General features: G+C 46.1%; 1 protein-coding gene across 1 annotated transcript; it reads right to left on the bottom strand.

Annotated features, from left to right (window-relative positions):
* Positions 1-17,119, bottom strand: LOC306943021 (carbonic anhydrase-related protein-like; the record flags this gene model as incomplete). Its single annotated transcript, XM_079529226.1, has 8 exons — positions 1-141; positions 7,702-7,814; positions 8,491-8,539; positions 8,655-8,717; positions 9,591-9,686; positions 11,516-11,640; positions 13,037-13,228; positions 17,047-17,119. 8 exons carry the CDS (start codon positions 17,117-17,119, stop codon positions 1-3), a joined length of 852 nt encoding a protein of 283 aa, XP_079385352.1.
* Between the last annotated feature and the right edge of the window lie 880 nt (positions 17,120-17,999).

Genomic DNA, 17,999 nt, shown 5'->3' with positions numbered 1-17,999 from the left:
TTATGTGTGCTGAAAGGAGGCGTGGATGATCCTGTCACTGAGCGGCTGTGTGGGACGGAAGTTATCCCCCAGCAACCTGTCAGTCCCTTCAGCAACCTCTGCTCCTTTGATATGAGACCGCAGCCTCCGAAACGCCTCGATCTGGAGGACAGAGAGAGACAGAGTGATTATGAATGGAATGCATAGGACCACAATGGAAACAAGCCCTCAGGGCAAACAATCAATCAAAAACACACCTTTAAATCCAGAAGAGGTTGTTAGCCCATACCTATAGTTTTTACACAGCACAACCTGTTACCAACCTTTTACACAGTAGCCTATTACTGTAGGCTATATGTCTTGAGGAGCCTGAGTCCCAGGGAAAAGTGATTACATTTGGCTTAAAACTTAAAAAGCCCCGTTGGTGGGAGGTGCGGGTGTGTGTGCGCGGGCGGGCGGGCGGGTGGTCGTGTTTGTATGCATGTGTATTTATAAAGTCTAAAGTAATTTAATGTGCAAACATTATGGCAGGAAGTCAGCTAGAAGTTATATAGATAGTAAAATCGCTGTTTGTTCTTTCTTCACAAGCATTCATGGTGTTAGTAGGATCAAGCTGGTCTACCAGCAGCTCCACCAGCTCCAAGCCAGCTTGATTCAAGCCGAGTCATCAGGCAGGGATGTGTAGACACCAGCCTCCTCAACCATGGTAATAGTAAACAGTAACACCATTAGCCACAGTAAACATAGAACATTGATTTAGTGCTTCCCATAACAAACATGGCTTTAGCCCCAAACAAGCATACGACCGATTAATAAAGGCGTGAAAATGGGCTTTTCACGGATCGGACTCTTTGCAGATCAGATTTTCTGATAACGGTCTTAACAGAGAGATCATCACACAAAAGTATCTTGCATTTGCAAGTCACGTCTCAAATCTGTTCAATGCAGCCATTGTAGATAGACTCAGCACAGGCAGAAACCTTGTATCTCTATAACTTTTTATGTTTTTTCATCACTTAATTCTATACTTAGTCATGCAAGAGTGAAGCAAAAGTGGCGAAAATAGTTGATCTACAAGCTCATGGCGTGTTGCGACGAGTTGTGAGCTTGTAGATGAGCCATTTCCACTATTTTTGAAAATGTTCGTTTCATTTCCTGAAATGTAACAGTTTTGGACATACAAGGTTTTCACCTGACAGTGACTCAGAACAAACATGAAAGCAGTGTTTGAGCCTCCACAGCGCTGTCAAAATGTTGACTTAACCACTGACCACTGCTGTGGATTTATAACTCAGATTACATGTACGGTAAGATTTATAGTTGTCCTCACACAACTGTTGCACTGCTCGCACGCACGCACGCACGCACGCACGCACGCACGCACGCACGCACACACACACACACACACACACACACACACAAAACAATCATTTCTCTTGTGGGGACCAGAAAATTGTCTTATTTCGCAAATTCTACTATACTTGTAGGGACAATTGGCCCTCACAAGTATAGCAATACAAGTGTGTGGGACTGCATGCATATACACACACACACACACACACACACACACACACACACACACACACACACACACACACACACACACACACACACAGAAGTGCCATTGGCAGTCAATATTAGCCGGATGTTTGATGTATCTTAGGGCCCCAACCTGCCATAAAAGACTGCTACTGTTCACAACACAATAGAGTGTCATTCAGCACAAAACTATGGTCAAATGAAACAGAAGAACTTTCAAAAATAGCCAATCTCAAAACGTGAGCTTCATCGATCCGTTCTTTTGTTAAATGTTGATGCCAGATGAGGAACAGTATGATTCATGTCAAAAGTCGAGTCAAAGTCGTACGACCCATCCCCCAATCTAACCCATTGATGCTGAGTGCCAAGCAGGGAGGCATTGGGTCCCATTTTTATAGCCTTTGGTATGACCCAAGGTCCCAGTGAGAATCTCCAACGTTGAAGCACTGGGCCCTAGTTGTAAGAGGAGGGACTGCAGGCGGACCCGTGGAAGTATGACGAGGAAACCCCGTGCAGCTGGGCTTTAACGTTGAGCGCGTTTGCACTTCCGCATTTTGGGCACCAAATTTTGGTGCCCAAATCGAAAAAAGTCGGAAGTAGACGGTCCTTCCGGGTACTTCAAAACACCACTGAGCAACTTCCACTGACATGGGCGGAGCTTCCAGTTCAGTCTCTATCCTTCTTTATACTCTATGGTATGACCTGGCCGGAGATTGAACCCCGACCTCCCATCTAGATTTAGATATTTTTAATGTAGCATGACTAATTTAGAGCCCTGAGGGACCACAGTCAACCAAGTATATAAGTCACATCTCCTGTTGTGACAGAAGTTAGAATGGTGCCTTTTCCAAGTCGGACATCCCACCCATGACCCAAAATTGCATTATAAAGCAAAATGCCAGAAGCCAGAGAGGATTAACCCGATGAGCAAAATAGACGGCCAGGGGTCTGTCAGGTGACAGGTCTCTAGAAGGCCAGGGGTCTGTCAGGTGACAGGTCTCTATAGACAGCCAGGGGTCTGTCAGGTGACAGGTCTCTTAGACGGCCAGGGGTCTGTCAGGTGACAGGTCTCTAATAGAAGGCCAGGGTCTGTCAGGTGACAGGTCTCTATAGACAGCCAGGGGTCTGTCAGGTGACAGGTCTCTTAGACGGCCAGGGGTCTGTCAGGTGACAGGTCTCTATAGACAGCCAGGGGTCTGTCAGGTGACAGGTCTCTTAGACAGCCAGGGGTCTGTCAGGTGACAGGTCTCTTAGACGGCCAGGGGTCTGTCAGGTGACAGGTCTCTTAGACGGCCAGGGGTCTGTCAGGTGACAGGTCTCTAATAGAAGGCCAGGGGTCTGTCACGTGACAGGTCTCTATAGAAGGCCAGGGGTCTGTCAGGTGACAGGTCTCTTTAGAAGGCCAGGGGTCTGTCAGGTGACAGGTCTCTAATAGACGGTCAGGGGTCTGTCAGGTGACAGGTCTCTGTCATATAGACGGCCAGGGGTCTGTCAGGTGACAGGTCTCTATAGAAGGCCAGGGGGCTGTCAGGTGACAGGTCTCTATAGAAGGCCAGGGGTCTGTCAGGTGACAGGTCTCTGTCATATAGACGGCCAGGGGTCTGTCAGGTGACAGGTCTCTATAGAAGGCCAGGGGTCTGTCAGGTGACAGGTCTCTATAGAAGGCCAGGGGTCTGTCAGGTGACAGGTCTCTATAGAAGGCCAGGGGTCTGTCAGGTGACAGGTCTCTTTAGAAGGCCAGGGGTCTGTCAGGTGACAGGTCTCTAATAGACGGTCAGGGGTCTGTCAGGTGACAGGTCTCTGTCATATAGACGGCCAGGGGTCTGTCAGGTGACAGGTCTCTATAGAAGGCCAGGGGTCTGTCAGGTGACAGGTCTCTATAGAAGGCCAGGGGTCTGTCAGGTGACAGGTCTCTTAGACGGCCAGGGGTCTGTCAGGTGACAGGTCTCTAATAGACGGCCAGGGGTCTGTCAGGTGACAGGTCTCTTAGACGGCCAGGGGTCTGTCAGGTGACAGGTCTCTAATAGAAGGCCAGGGGTCTGTCAGGTGACAGGTCTCTATAGAAGGCCAGGGGTCTGTCAGGTGACAGGTCTCTTTAGAAGGCCAGGGGTCTGTCAGGTGACAGGTCTCTAATAGACGGTCAGGGGTCTGTCAGGTGACAGGTCTCTGTCATATAGACGGCCAGGGGTCTGTCAGGTGACAGGTCTCTATAGAAGGCCAGGGGTCTGTCAGGTGACAGGTCTCTATAGAAGGCCAGGGGTCTGTCAGGTGACAGGTCTCTGTCATATAGACGGCCAGGGGTCTGTCAGGTGACAGGTCTCTATAGAAGGCCAGGGGTCTGTCAGGTGACAGGTCTCTATAGAAGGCCAGGGGTCTGTCAGGTGACAGGTCTCTATAGAAGGCCAGGGGTCTGTCAGGTGACAGGTCTCTATAGAAGGCCAGGGGTCTGTCAGGTGACAGGTCTCTTTGAAAAGGGCAAGCAGACTAGAGGGGGGTTCAGATGAAACGGTTTATATAAATGTCAGGTGATTTCCACTTCATCTTTTAACCTTTCAACAAAGTGACTTATTTTAGTGAATCATCCAGTGATCATTGACTCATTGATTGGTTAGATAAACTTAGATTAGAAGGTTGTCTGTCTGTCTGTCTGTCTCTTACCATAGTCTGTGCTTCCCATAACAAACATGGCTTTAGCCCCAAACAAGCATACGACCGATTAATAAAGGCGTGAAAATGGGCTTTTCACGGATCGGACTCTTTGCAGATCAGATTTTCTGATAACGGTCTTAACAGAGAGATCATCACACAAAAGTATCTTGCATTTGCAAGTCACGTCTCAAATCTGTTCAATGCAGCCATTGTAGATAGACTCAGCACAGGCAGAAACCTTGTATCTCTATAACTTTTTATGTTTTTTCATCACTTAATTCTATACTTAGTCATGCAAGAGTGAAGCAAAAGTGGCGAAAATAGTTGATCTACAAGCTCATGGCGTGTTGCGACGAGTTGTGAGCTTGTAGATGAGCCATTTCCACTATTTCTGAAAATGTTCGTTTCATTTCCTGAAATGTAACAGTTTTGGACATACAAGGTTTTCACCTGACAGTGACTCAGAACAAACATGAAAGCAGTGTTTGAGCCTCCACAGCGCTGTCAAAATGTTGACTTAACCACTGACCACTGCTGTGGATTTATAACTCAGATTACATGTACGGTAAGATTTATAGTTGTCCTCACACAACTGTTGCACGCACGCACGCACGCGCGCGCGTGCACTCACACACACACACACACACACACACACACACACACACACACAAAACAATCATTTCTCTTGTGGGGACCAGAACATTGTCTTATTTCGCAAATTCTACTATACTTGTAGGGACAATTGGCCCTCACAAGTATAGCAATACAAGTGTGTGGGACTGCATGCACACACACACACACACACACACACACACACACACACACACACACACACACACACACACACACACACACACACAAACAGAAGTGCCATTGGCAGTCAATATTAGCCGGATGTTTGATGTATCTTAGGGCCCCAACCTGCCATAAAAGACTGCTACTGTTCACAACACAATAGAGTGTCATTCAGCACAAAACTATGGTCAAATGAAACAGAAGAACTCTCAAAAATAGCCAATCTCAAAACGTGAGCTTCATCGATCCGTTCTTTTGTTAAATGTTGATGCCAGATGAGGAACAGTATGATTCATGTCTCCGCATTTGACCCATCCCCCAATCTAACCCATTGATGCTGAGTGCCAAGCAGGGATGCATTGGGTCCCATTTTTATAGCCTTTGGTATGACCCAAGGCCCCAGTGAGGCTCTCCAACGTTGAAGCACTGGGCCCTAGTTGTAAGAGGAGGGACTGCAGGCGGACCCGTGGAAGTATGACGAGGAAACCCCGTGCAGCTGGGCTTTAACGTTGAGCACGTTTGCACTTCCGCATTTTGGGCACCAAATTTTGGTGCCCAAATCGAAAAAAGTCGGAAGTAGACGGTCCTTCCGGGTACTTCAAAACACCACTGAGCAACTTCCACTGACATGGGCGGAGCTTCCAGTTCAGTCTCTATCCTTCTTTGTACTCTATGGTATGACCTGGCCGGAGATTGAACCCCGACCTCCCATCTAGATTTAGATATTTTTAATGTAGCATGACTAATTTAGAGCCCTGAGGGACCACAGTCAACCAAGTATATGTCACATCTCCTGTTGTGACAGAAGTTAGAATGGTGCCTTTTCCAAGTCGGACATCCCACCCATGACCCAAAATTGCATTATAAAGCAAAATGCCAGAAGCCAGAGAGGATTAACCCGATGAGCAAAATAGACGGCCAGGGGTCTGTCAGGTGACAGGTCTCTAGAAGGCCAGGGGTATGTCAGGTGACAGGTCTCTATAAACAGCCAGGGGTCTGTCAAGTGACAGGTCTCTTAGACGGCCAGGGGTCTGTCAGGTGACAGGTCTCTTAGACGGCCAGGGGTCTGTCAGGTGACAGGTCTCTATAGACAGCCAGGGGTCTGTCAGGTGACAGGTCTCTATAGACGACCAGGGGTCTGTCAGGTGACGGGTCTCTTAGACGGCCAGGGGTCTGTCAGGTGACAGGTCTCTATAGACGACCAGGGGTCTGTCAGGTGACAGGTCTCTTAGACGGCCAGGGGTCTGTCAGGTGACAGGTCTCTTAGACGGCCAGGGGTCTGTCAGGTGACCGGTCTCTTAGACGGCCAGGGGTCTGTCAGGTGACAGGTCTCTTAGACGGCCAGGGGTCTGTCAGGTGACAGGTCTCTTAGACGGCCAGGGGTCTGTCAGGTGACAGGTCTCTAATAGAAGGCCAGGGGTCTGTCAGGTGACAGGTCTCTATAGAAGGCCAGGGGTCTGTCAGGTGACAGGTCTCTTTAGAAGGCCAGGGGTCTGTCAGGTGACAGGTCTCTAATAGACGGTCAGGGGTCTGTCAGGTGACAGGTCTCTTAGACGGCCAGGGGTCTGTCAGGTGACAGGTCTCTATAGAAGGCCAGGGGTCTGTCAGGTGACAGGTCTCTTAGACGGCCAGGGGTCTGTCAGGTGACAGGTCTCTTAGACGGCCAGGGGTCTGTCAGGTGACAGGTCTCTAATAGAAGGCCAGGGGTCTGTCAGGTGACAGGTCTCTATAGAAGGCCACGGGTCTGTCAGGTGACAGGTCTCTTTAGAAGGCCAGGGGTCTGTCAGGTGACAGGTCTCTAATAGACGGTCAGGGGTCTGTCAGGTGACAGGTCTCTGTCATATAGACGGCCAGGGGTCTGTCAGGTGACAGGTCTCTATAGAAGGCCAGGGGTCTGTCAGGTGACAGGTCTCTATAGAAGGCCAGGGGTCTGTCAGGTGACAGGTCTCTATAGAAGGCCAGGGGTCTGTCAGGTGACAGGTCTCTTTGAAAAGGGCAAGCAGACTAGAGGGGGGTTCAGATGAAACGGTTTATATAAATGTCAGGTGATTTCCACTTCATCTTTTAACCTTTCAACAAAGTGACTTATTTTAGTGAATCATCCAGTGATCATTGACTCATTGATTGGTTAGATAAACTTAGATTAGAAGGTTGTCTGTCTGTCTGTCTGTCTGTCTGTCTGTCTGTCTGTCTGTCTGTCTCTTACATAACTCAGGCACGTACTGTCTCAGCGTTCAAACTTGCCGTGTGTATCGCCAAGGACCCTATGGTGTGTGTTCTGCTGAGTGGAATTTGGTCAGGCTAGCGGTTGTCCAGAACCAATGTCTCTGTGTGTCAGTTTCTCTGTGTCCCGCATTTAATTCCCATATATAGAGATATCTGCCTGCCTGCCTGCCTGCCTATCATTATGATAATGAAAACTGCACTTAGTACTCTGACAATGGGTACAACAAGTAGGCATAACACAAGTTACACAACGGCCATGTCTGGTTATAACCTGCTTTCATTCACTGTCTGTCTACTGTGTTGTACTGTATGTTCTCAGTCACGTTGTGAGCTTGTACATCGATTCTTTTTTTCAATATATATATTTGTTGTACGAGTCGCACAGGGCTTAAGAAATGAATAACATCTGAAAAAACACAAGTGGATCCCAGCTTTTGCGAATCATATCAAGGGCGGTGGGCTCCAAGCAAAACAGTTTTGCTACCAGTGCCTATTAGAGTAGGCTTTCCTTACCTGCATCTGTGAGATGGTGAGAGGGTATTGGTACAGTATCCAGGTCACCTGCTCACTACAAGGAGGTGTGGTGAGAGAACCTTCATACACCCAGTAGCCTCTGAGCGCGGGGTCTGGTGGGCGGAGCAAACATTACCATGAAATATCGCATTATAAACAATATACAGGAGTACCTCCTACATCATAACTCGTTTGTCAACAAGAACGCACTGAGAATGCTAGCCGAAGGCCTCATCCAGTGTCCATTTGACTATGCATGCACGATGCACCTCATGGTTCACAAATACCCCAATGTCACTAAAAACTAAACTTCAGACCTCTCAAAAGACTAAACATCAGACTAAAGACTAAACCTCAACCCCAGGACTCGCCTAACCCCATGCAGCTCAATTTGCTAGGCTAGGATGGCTCAAGGTAGAAGACAGAGTGCTGAGTGCAGCAACTTGCAACGGGCGCTAACCCCTCATATGCCCAGCTTTGTGTGTGTACCACAGAAATGACTTGATTGGCTGATCACGGAATGTGATTTATGATGATGTATGATAAGAGCGCCCCTCACTTCACATAAGTGTGATTTTTCAGATGCTCTTAGGAAACAGCCCATGCAACTGTCCTACTACTTCTCTAGAGTGCTGAGATGCCCATGAGCAGAACACCAAAGGGAGCTGACCTTGTTCCCCCCTAGGTTTGGTTCAAACATGCAACACCGTCTGTCATACGACTAAGAATAAAATAGGCCTTAAGTGCAGGTTGATGTCAAATCCACATGTGAGACAAGTTTATTCTCACCAGGTAAGAGAGTCATGGGGTCAAAGCAGGGTATTATCTTGGTCTTTCCCTGAGAAAAGAAAACATAAAGACACATAAAAAAAAAGTTCACCAACCTTCAACTGCATTTATTTATTTATTGTTCTTGTCATTCTTCTATTAGCATGTTTGTCATCACTCATCACCTTGTACCGCAGATCCTGTAGAACGTCAGTAATGGCCTTCAGACCATTGTGTTCCTTACCTATCTGGAAAACACAGGACAGGTCATGTGTGTGCGTGCGTGTGCCTACTGTATGTGGCTCACTTGCTTATACGCACGCATGCATGCAACACACACACACACACACACACACACACACACACACACACACACACACACACACACACACACACGTTGAGCGGCATTTTTTAAGACAAAAACATTGTGCATACTGTGTATGGGGGTATTGTTTTGGTGCGTGTGTGTGCGTGCACCGTGGGGCGCATGCATGAAACAGGCTTACTATGTTCACATCCTCCCTGAGAGGTCAAAGGAACGGAGAGGTCTGCTAGACTAGAGGAAGTGCAGCAGGGTATGGCTGAAACTCTCTGAAAGTCATGGGTCTTCTTCTATTTAAAGAGACAGATCCGGGGAAAACGTTGCCTTTTCCGATGTTCCCACGCTTAAATGGGGATTCTCTCATTGGTCCCACCAGGCTGACAATACTCAATAATACTTGGTTGAATAGGCCTATCTCACAGCCCGCTTTCCACGCCCACTTCCGGTAAATAGTGGTGTCTTTAACATTAGCATTTACACGTTTTTTCCTCTGGAGAATCTAAGTACATTTTCTAATGTAAAAATGTGACAGACCAATATTATTATGAAGCAAACAAGATGGTAAATCAGCTCGAACAGATAGAACAAACCTTACCTTGAGAAAACAAAAGTTGTAGACTTCTTAAATTACCTCTGTTAACATGTAGCGTCTATGGAGTGACGTCACGCTATCACCACTAACCCCGAAAGGGGGCGTATTAAGGGGGGCGGGGAAATTCTGTGAGATAGGCTTATTGATTTGAATTAGTACCTGTACAAAGAGAGCTATGAGGAGAACCCCATTCTTCTGAATTAGTACCTGTACAAAGAGAGCTATGAGGAGAACCCCATTCTTCTTTCCTAGTGCATCCTCAAAGCAATTGAACAGAGTGCTGTTCCAGTGGATCAGATGTAGCTGAAGAGAGAGATACACAGGGAGAGTAAAAACATCATTCATACTTCTGTCACTTGTCAAAAACAGCCAATATGCAAGCCCACAACGTGTCACGGATGCAATGTGTCGTGGGCTTATAGGTCTACTATTTCTGGCACGTGCGTGTGACACCATCATCAGATGGAGCACGGCTCTAAGAAACTTAGGCTATACTTAGGCTATAAAGATGGAGAAGGCAAACTGGTGAAACAGTAGCTGCATTTGACAGGTCAATGATTACAACAGGTGTGGGGGTGTACTTTAGTCAGCATAAGCCTCCTTGACAGTTTTAAGAAGAGGAACCATGATCAGCTGCTGGTGACTGATATTTAGCATGACTATTAGACCAGTAAGACGCCCTGAGGGAGAGAAGCGCCCTGAAGGTCAGATCAACATATGGAATGTCAGAACAGGTCAGCTCCATATATGGAGATCTAAGGGTGGCAGCGGGGGAAGTGTCTTGAGTGTAACACGGTTTGATGAGGGCCCAGGTAGGGCCGGGCCTTAATTTTCAGGCCTGTTGAGAACTCTAGTTTTCACCAGCTGACGGGCCCGGCTGCACTAATAACTTTGGGGTGGGCCCGTCTAGAGTTTGAATGGACAGGTATCAGGCAAAAGGGAGACATCAAAGAGGAAGGACGGGTGGGGTTGGATCAACATGTAGAATGTCAGAACAGGTCAGCTCCATATATGGAGATCTAAGGGTTTGAGGTCAGATGTAGAGTTGCTGCTCCATATATGCAGATCTACGTGATGATCCAATCTTCTCCATGTGTAGTGTGCCTATCCAGGGTTTGATGTGGTCAGTGTCGTGATATATGGAGACGGTCATATATGGTGGCGTGACGTGTCACGAGGCGTGACCATATATTGAGGTGTGATGTCACGAGGCGTGACCATATATTGAGGCGTCAGTGACTGACCGACCGACCGACCGACTGAGGGGAGATGCAGGTTTTCATAGTAAACTGCTACCTATGGTCGCAACTAGGGTCCCTATTTTCACCAGTGCTTTTTAGCCCTTATCCTTAAACTTCTTCGCCTTTTTTACTATTTTTTTTTAAATATTTTTTCAAATGTGATAAACCGCACAATGCATGAGCTCATACGCTAAAATTGCTACAACCAGTGATACAGTATAGCTTGAAGGAAAACTGCTCAAGTCAGAAATATCACGTTACATACTGTTTGTTTTGTTTTGTGGGGGAAATAGGGTTGACCTCCCAACCACCCATCCATGGTCATGGTCTTGGTCATAGCCTTGTGTGTGTGCGTGCGTGCGTGCAGGCCCGGTTCTTCCTACAGGCCGAGCGCCATGGGGGAGGGGCCATGGGGGAGGGGCGCCAAAAAAACAAACAAAAAAAAACATTTTCTTTTTTTTTCTTCTTTTTTTTTTACTTTTTTTTTTTTTACTCTGTCCCAACTCTGGCTGCCCAGTGTCCCCCCAGTGCCCCCCCAGTGCCTCCCCAGTACCTCCCCAGTGTCTCCCCAGTGCCAGTGTCCCGCCAGTGCCTCCACAGAGCCTCCCCAGCGCCGCGAAAAATCCTGCTTGGGGCGCCAGATTGCTCAGGACCGGCCCTGCGTGCGTGCGTGCGTGCGTGCGTGCGTGCGTGCGTGCGAGAAAGGGAGAGAGAGAGAGCATTAAGGTGTACTGGTGTATTTGTGGTTCAATCTTGGGACATTCTGCATAATGAGTACTTTTACAGACTTTTACTTGTGACAGAGTATTTCTACATTGCAGTATTGATACTTTTACATAAGTAAGAAATGTGTTCCACCACAGACAGTGACGGTGTGTAGTAGTCATGTACCTCCATAGGATAGGCCTTGAAGTTGACTGTGTGTTCGGACCCTCTCTGGTTCTGATTGCCCCAGTGGTAACGCACCTCTTGCAGCTCGTACTCGTGGTTACTAGGCAGTGGGCCCCCGGTAACCACTGCATGGCCACCAAGGCATTATGGGGAAACAGGCACAGAGAGTTATAATGGGAAGATGAATTCAGGCAGAGAGAGAGAGAGAGAGAGAGAGAGAGAAAAGACAGTCGTATAGATTAATCTGCGCTTCATTGCACCAACGAGGATAAACATTCATTCAGCTGTTATTAAAATACACTACACAGCATCCAGAAAACTACTGCATCATCAATCATCAATGTCATTTTTACTCTTTTCGGTTGCTTGAGTATAACGATAACACAGTACTCTGACATTTGTACTGTCTCAGAGCTACAAATGGGTAAATGAACACTGAGGATTTTACTGTGTATAGAGAGGAATATGTAACTATGGAGCAAAAATGAATCACATGCCTGTTTACAGTTAACCTGGCATGGCCAGACAGATCACGTGGGATCACTTACGCGCCAACGTGTGAGTGATATGTGATCAGTCTCAGTCTGGCCATGACAGGCTAGTTTACTTGGTATGTTTACTGATACGCTATTACAGACGTTCTCAAACTATGAGCCGGGACCCCAAGTGGAGTCGCGGGATCAAGGTGACACTGGGGTTGACAATTATACAGTATATTAGCAGCATATTATTCTAATGCATTATACATATATTTATGATGCATTATAGACATGGGCCTCGTATAAAGTGTAACCAATTTTTTTTTCCTGAATGCATAACACAAGTAGATAGCCAGCTTAGCCGCTTTGTGGATAAAGTGTCCGCCTTGAGACTGGGAGATCCGGGTTCAATTCCCTGGCCGGGCCATGCCAAATACTATGAAAATGGGACCCAATGCCTCCCTGCTTGGCACTCAGTGTCAAGGGTTGGCGGGGGAAGTCCCTGCGAGCTAGCATCATGTCCAGGGGGTGTATTGTACATCATGGCTGGGGGATGTACTTGTACATCAAGCTCCCTCACGCTATATACAGAAACAGGCCTGGAAATTAGTGAGCTGGTGACTCACTAATTTTTTTCATTCAACAATGTGTCACTTCGGTTTATTGGAATGCATTTGAAAAATGTATCCTGCCCATATTATGATCCAAACTATTGTGCCGCAGGGCAGCAGTGGCTCAGTTGTAGAGTGTCCGGTAGATCGGCCGGATAGGACCCGTGAGGTTCCCAGTTCGATCCCGGGCTCCCCCAGAGTCAGTGTCAAAGTGTCCTTGAGCAAGACTCTCCTGATGAGCAGGTTTGTGCCTTGCTTGGTTTCCTCCACCATCGGTGTATGTGTGAAGGGGTGAATGTAATGACCAATCTATGTAAAGCTGCATTTTGGCTAAAAGCGCTATTTACATTTACCATTTACTGTGTGCTTGGACACAGAGGTCTTCATTAATGTTTATCTTTCTTACAGAATAACAGAATTCCAAAAGTCACCTGATTTGGACTTGAGCATGATGCGTACACTGTGTCCATCGTTGATGACCTCACAGTTGCGACACATCGCGTAGTTTGGCGAGAGGCCTCTGTCCAGGAGCGACGTATTATACTGTGCCTCTCTGGTGTTCAAGTTGATTGGAGACTGGTACTCACCATTGGCTGCTGGGAAATGTAGTCCCCACTCTACGCCTGGGTAGTGCCTGGGTAAAGTGCCTGTTTACATAATTTTATGTTAGTTGACATAATAGTTGACATAATAGTTGACATAATTGATGATTTATTGTCTTACATATTTACAGAGTGTTGAAATCATTTTGTCCTTCATATTTTCCTACTCCTCCCTCCGTGTGTGTATGTGTGTGTGTGTGTGTGTGTGTGTGTGTGTGTGTGTGTGTGTGTGTGTGTGTGTGTGTGTGTGTGTGTGTGTGTGTGTGTGTGTGTGTGTGTGTGTGTGTGTGTGTGTGTGTGTGTGTGTGTGTGTGTGTGTGTGTGTGTGTGTGTGTGTGTGTGTGCGTGCGTGCGTGCGTGCGTGCGTGCGTGCGTGCGCGCGCGCGCGCGTGTCTTAAAGAACAGTGCATGTCGGAGGCCACACTGTGATCTAGTTCAAATATTCTAACAGCTCCCGGAGCTCCTTGTCAGTCATGTGGATTGAATGCTGTGTCCTTGTTCCTGTTTGCTTCTCTTCCCTCTCATCTATTCTACAGTACATTGCCTCTCTTTCCCTCTACCTACAAGTATAAATCAGTAGTTCACCCACAAAATGACTTATTTTCTATCAATTACACACCCCATGCATGAATCCTTGAATTCATGGAGATTTTTTTGTTTTTGTCGCATTCCTTCGTCAATAATTTGATGACCGGGTGGTGGGTGGCAGTGATTCCCTATGGAGACACAAAGGAGACTCTTTGTGTCCCCATAGGGAGCCACTGCTCCACTCCACTGGCTCAATAATATCCATGGGGTGAGTAATCGATAGAAAAAAAGTCATTTTGGGGGTGAACTATCCCTTTAAGTGCTAGAGTTTGAATTACTCCAGTTTGCAGTGTAGCATTTTCCGTTCCTGAACTGTGGTGTAAGTAGCTAAAGATGCCCTAGAATCCTAGATTCACTTCAGCTTTGTGCTAATCTCAACCATTAATAGCAGAACTTGGAACTGTGTGTCTTGTGTAGAAATGACAGACTCATACTATTAGGAATCTAAAAACCTTTGGTAAGTGCCATGTTTATATTGAACCAAGGTTCTATTAACTATTTCCTTAACTACAACTACAGTGGAAAGACACCTTCATCCATTCAGAGACCCTCACATTCTCCATCTCCTCAGCAACAACAGTCCTTGACTACTAACTCCCGCTGTCAGAGTTTCTCTGCGTGAAGCAGTTCACGTGTGTGTGCATGCCATGTACATGTGTTGTATTAATGTGCAAAAGACAGTCTGTGTGTGTGTGTGTGTGTGTGTGTGTGTGTGTGTGTGTGTGTGTGTGTGTGTGTGTGTGTGTGTGTGTGTGTGTGTGTGTGTGTGTGTGTGTGTGTGTGTGTGTGTGTGTGTGTGTGTGTGTGTGTGTGTGTGTGTGTGTGTGTGCGTGCATTTGACTAAAGTCAAAGAGCGGTAAAAGGAGCTGTAGTCCAACTTCCCAATAGAATACTAAGTTACTAACTGTGGTTGTCAGAACAATCCTTTACTGTTAGAGCTCTTACTGAGGGAGGGATACCTGACTGACTGACTGACTGACTGACTGACTGGCTGACTGACTGACTGACTGGCTGACTGACTGACTGACTGGCTGGCTGGCTGGCTGGCTGGCTGGCTGGCTGGCTGGCTGACTGACTGACTGACTGACTGACTGACTGACTGGCTGGCTGGCTGGCTGACTGACTGACTGACTGACTGACTGACTGACTGACTGACTGACTGACTGACTGACTGGCTAGCTGACTGACTGACTGACTGACTGACTGACAGTGCTGCTGTTCAGTGTATGTGTTGTTGTGTTCTTTCTTTGGCCGTCTTTCTTTTCTTAGGCATGCTGAGAGTAAGATGTTAACTGATTCCCAATAGCCTTACCTAAAGCAAAACTTACCATGATTTATACACTGTGTTTATCACAATGTTATCACATGCATTTATTTCAAAGCAGTCAAATAGCAAATATAGGGGGAAAGGGTACATTTCAGCTGTCATACGACAGCAAATATTTAAGCAATTCAGGTCGAATGTGAGCAGTTTAACGGCAGTGATGTTCAGGCCCAAATCATGCAGTTAGAAAGCAGAAGGAAATTATAATGAATTTGTAGTAACCTATATGTCATTATTGCATTAGATCTAAAAAATACTGGACCATGGCAAGACATTGTATTATCATTATTAATATGCATATTATTACTCATGGTATTAGTATGATAAAGGTCAGGCAGGCAACACCAATTGCAGGCAATTGTAAGCAGTCATGGTTTTCTGAATGCATAATGTTTATAAGGTATTTCAGAGGCATCTTTAATCCATGTCTCCCCATAAACTGCTCGCTTGCCTCAATAAAATCCTTATAAAGCATCGATATCACTCTCCTGCAGAAACCTGCAATCTCTGAGATTGTTTTTCACAGCTGTAGTATAAATGACAGCTGGTATGATTCCACATTATGTAAAAAGAAGAATAGATATTAAGATCCAGGGAATTCTTGCCTTGTTAAAGACAGGTTTCTGCAGTTCTGTGATGGCATTTCTTGAGCCAACCATGAATGGGCCGTTATCTTAAAGTTTTGGCTAGTACAGAGTATACTTACGGTAGTATTGTTACAGTTCATGGTTATAGTTAATTCCATGGTTGCTCAGTAAAGACAAAGTAAAAGTAGAAAGTGAGTGAATGATGACTATAACTTATATTATTAAGACATATCAATGTTAACAACTTATCATAAACGTTATTTCCAACTTTTTATTATTGTGAATAATGTATCACCCAAATCTAGACTGTTATGTTGACAAAGTTTCATAGAGGATACTGTAGGTTAGTAGGTTAACAGTCTAGTAAACAATATCCTGCAAAACCAGTTTTCTTTTTTCACAAGAAGAAGAAACAAATACTTGAAAATGGAGTTCCCTGAGGTAAATGTTTGATTAGCGCCTTTAGGCTACAGTTATGCTTCCACTGTACAAGATGACCCCTAATCCTCTAGCCTACAGGTGATTACCGCCTTTAGGCTACAGTTATGCTTCCACTGTACTAGATGACCCCTAATCCTCTAGCCCAGGGGTGCCCAAAAGGTAGATCGCGATCTACCAGTAGATAACAAAGGCTGTGCAGGTAGATCACATGACATGCCCCTAAAGAGTATTTCATTTAAATATATTTAAGGAAAAAAACGATAAAAAAACCAAAACATTTCTCCCCCTCTATTTCCCATTCCAAGTGCATTTGTCTTATACTGTACAGAATGTAACACGAACTCTACTATTCCGAAGCCCCCTCAGGTACATATTAAAACTATTTTCAGCAATGCTATAATAATTGATTTGGTGGGTAGATCTTGCCGAGCTGGTCATTTTGAAAGTAGCTCTCAAGTCAAAAAGTGTGGGCACCCCTGCTCTAGCCTATAGGTGCGTAAGCTGCCTAATTGGGACTGACTCAAATCAAGAATTTGAAACAATTACACCATGCAGTTAAAGTCACAATGGTGCAAACCCTGCTGTACATGCCCAATTTCACAACTCTTGGCAAAGGTGCTGCAGAGCTGCTTGATAGACATTTGTGTCACCTGAAGATGTGCATCTGCAAATGTCATGATCGAGTTCTATGCCACCTTATTCTTTGGAACTGGTTGAATTGAAACTAACCCCATTGCCCTACGGTAAACATCCTATTGATGGCTTGCACTATATACCTTTTTTTATTATCAAGCAATAGTAATTCATCACCTCATATTCAACAATGTCATATACAATGTAGAATTGTCTGTGATCTAGCACATTTGTTTCTAGCATTGCATCTGTGAGAGTTGACTTACCTTCTTCGTATCCCCATTCGATTTCATCCTTGCCAGTGTAATCATCAGATTCCTCATTCACGTTGTCGGCCATGGTGCTGGCTGCACAGTGCACACTGAAAGGCTGCTTGTCACTTAGCTCAAAGGAGTCCCTTCTTCCACTTAACACAAAGTTACTGCAGGTTTAGTTTAGTCTAGTCACCAGTCTGAATTTAAATTCTCTTCACCCAATTGATGTTGTCTCGCTCTCGTATGCTTTCCTCAACAGTGTCCTGGCAGTGAGCAGCTTCCCTGATGATCAGCAACTCTTCTCTCTCTCTCCCCTTTTACTGCCTTCCCTCCTCTGTTGTCTCTGTGGATTGATTCCCACTTCCCTGCAGCTTTTTATCCACTGCTCTCTCTCTCTCTCGCTCTCTCTCTCTCTCTCGCCCCTTCCCTTTGTTACTGCTTTCTTTTCTCTTTGCACTTTTGTCTTGTCCTCCTTTCACCACTCTTCACTGCTGTCTGAGTCAGGCAGGTGTATTACTGTAGGTCTAATGCTGCTGACAGCTGAAGAAAGACTGATGGTTACTTTGTTCTAGTAGTGAGTGGTGATCTGTTCTCTCTCTCTTTCTCTTTCTCTTTCTCTTTCTCTCTCTCTTTCTCTTTCTCTCTCTCTCTCTCTCTCTCTCTCTCTCTCTCTCTCTACAGGCAGTATACAGGACACACACTGGAGATCTCTTTATATTCTGCCCCCCGCCCCCTCTTGTTTTTGTTCTCTCTCTCCCTTCTTCACTCTCCTTCTCTCCATCTATCTACAGAGATGTTTTCTGTTCCGGCTCTGTGGATTCAATCTCTTCATACCTCCTCATTTGCAGGGGTGATCTGCCCCCCCCCTCTCTCTCTCTCTCTCTGAGGCTGCAGGTGTGCTCTGGGCTGGGCACCAGCTGTGCCCCCCAGCCCCATGCATATGCAAAGTCTTATCTAATCACTTA

Source organism: Electrona antarctica (genome assembly GCF_951216825.1).
Source record: "Electrona antarctica genome assembly, chromosome: 19".
NCBI classification, from domain to species: domain Eukaryota; kingdom Metazoa; phylum Chordata; class Actinopteri; order Myctophiformes; family Myctophidae; genus Electrona; species Electrona antarctica.
The sequence above is the reverse complement of the archived record's forward strand: the minus strand, read 5'-3'. Positions and strand labels throughout refer to the sequence as shown.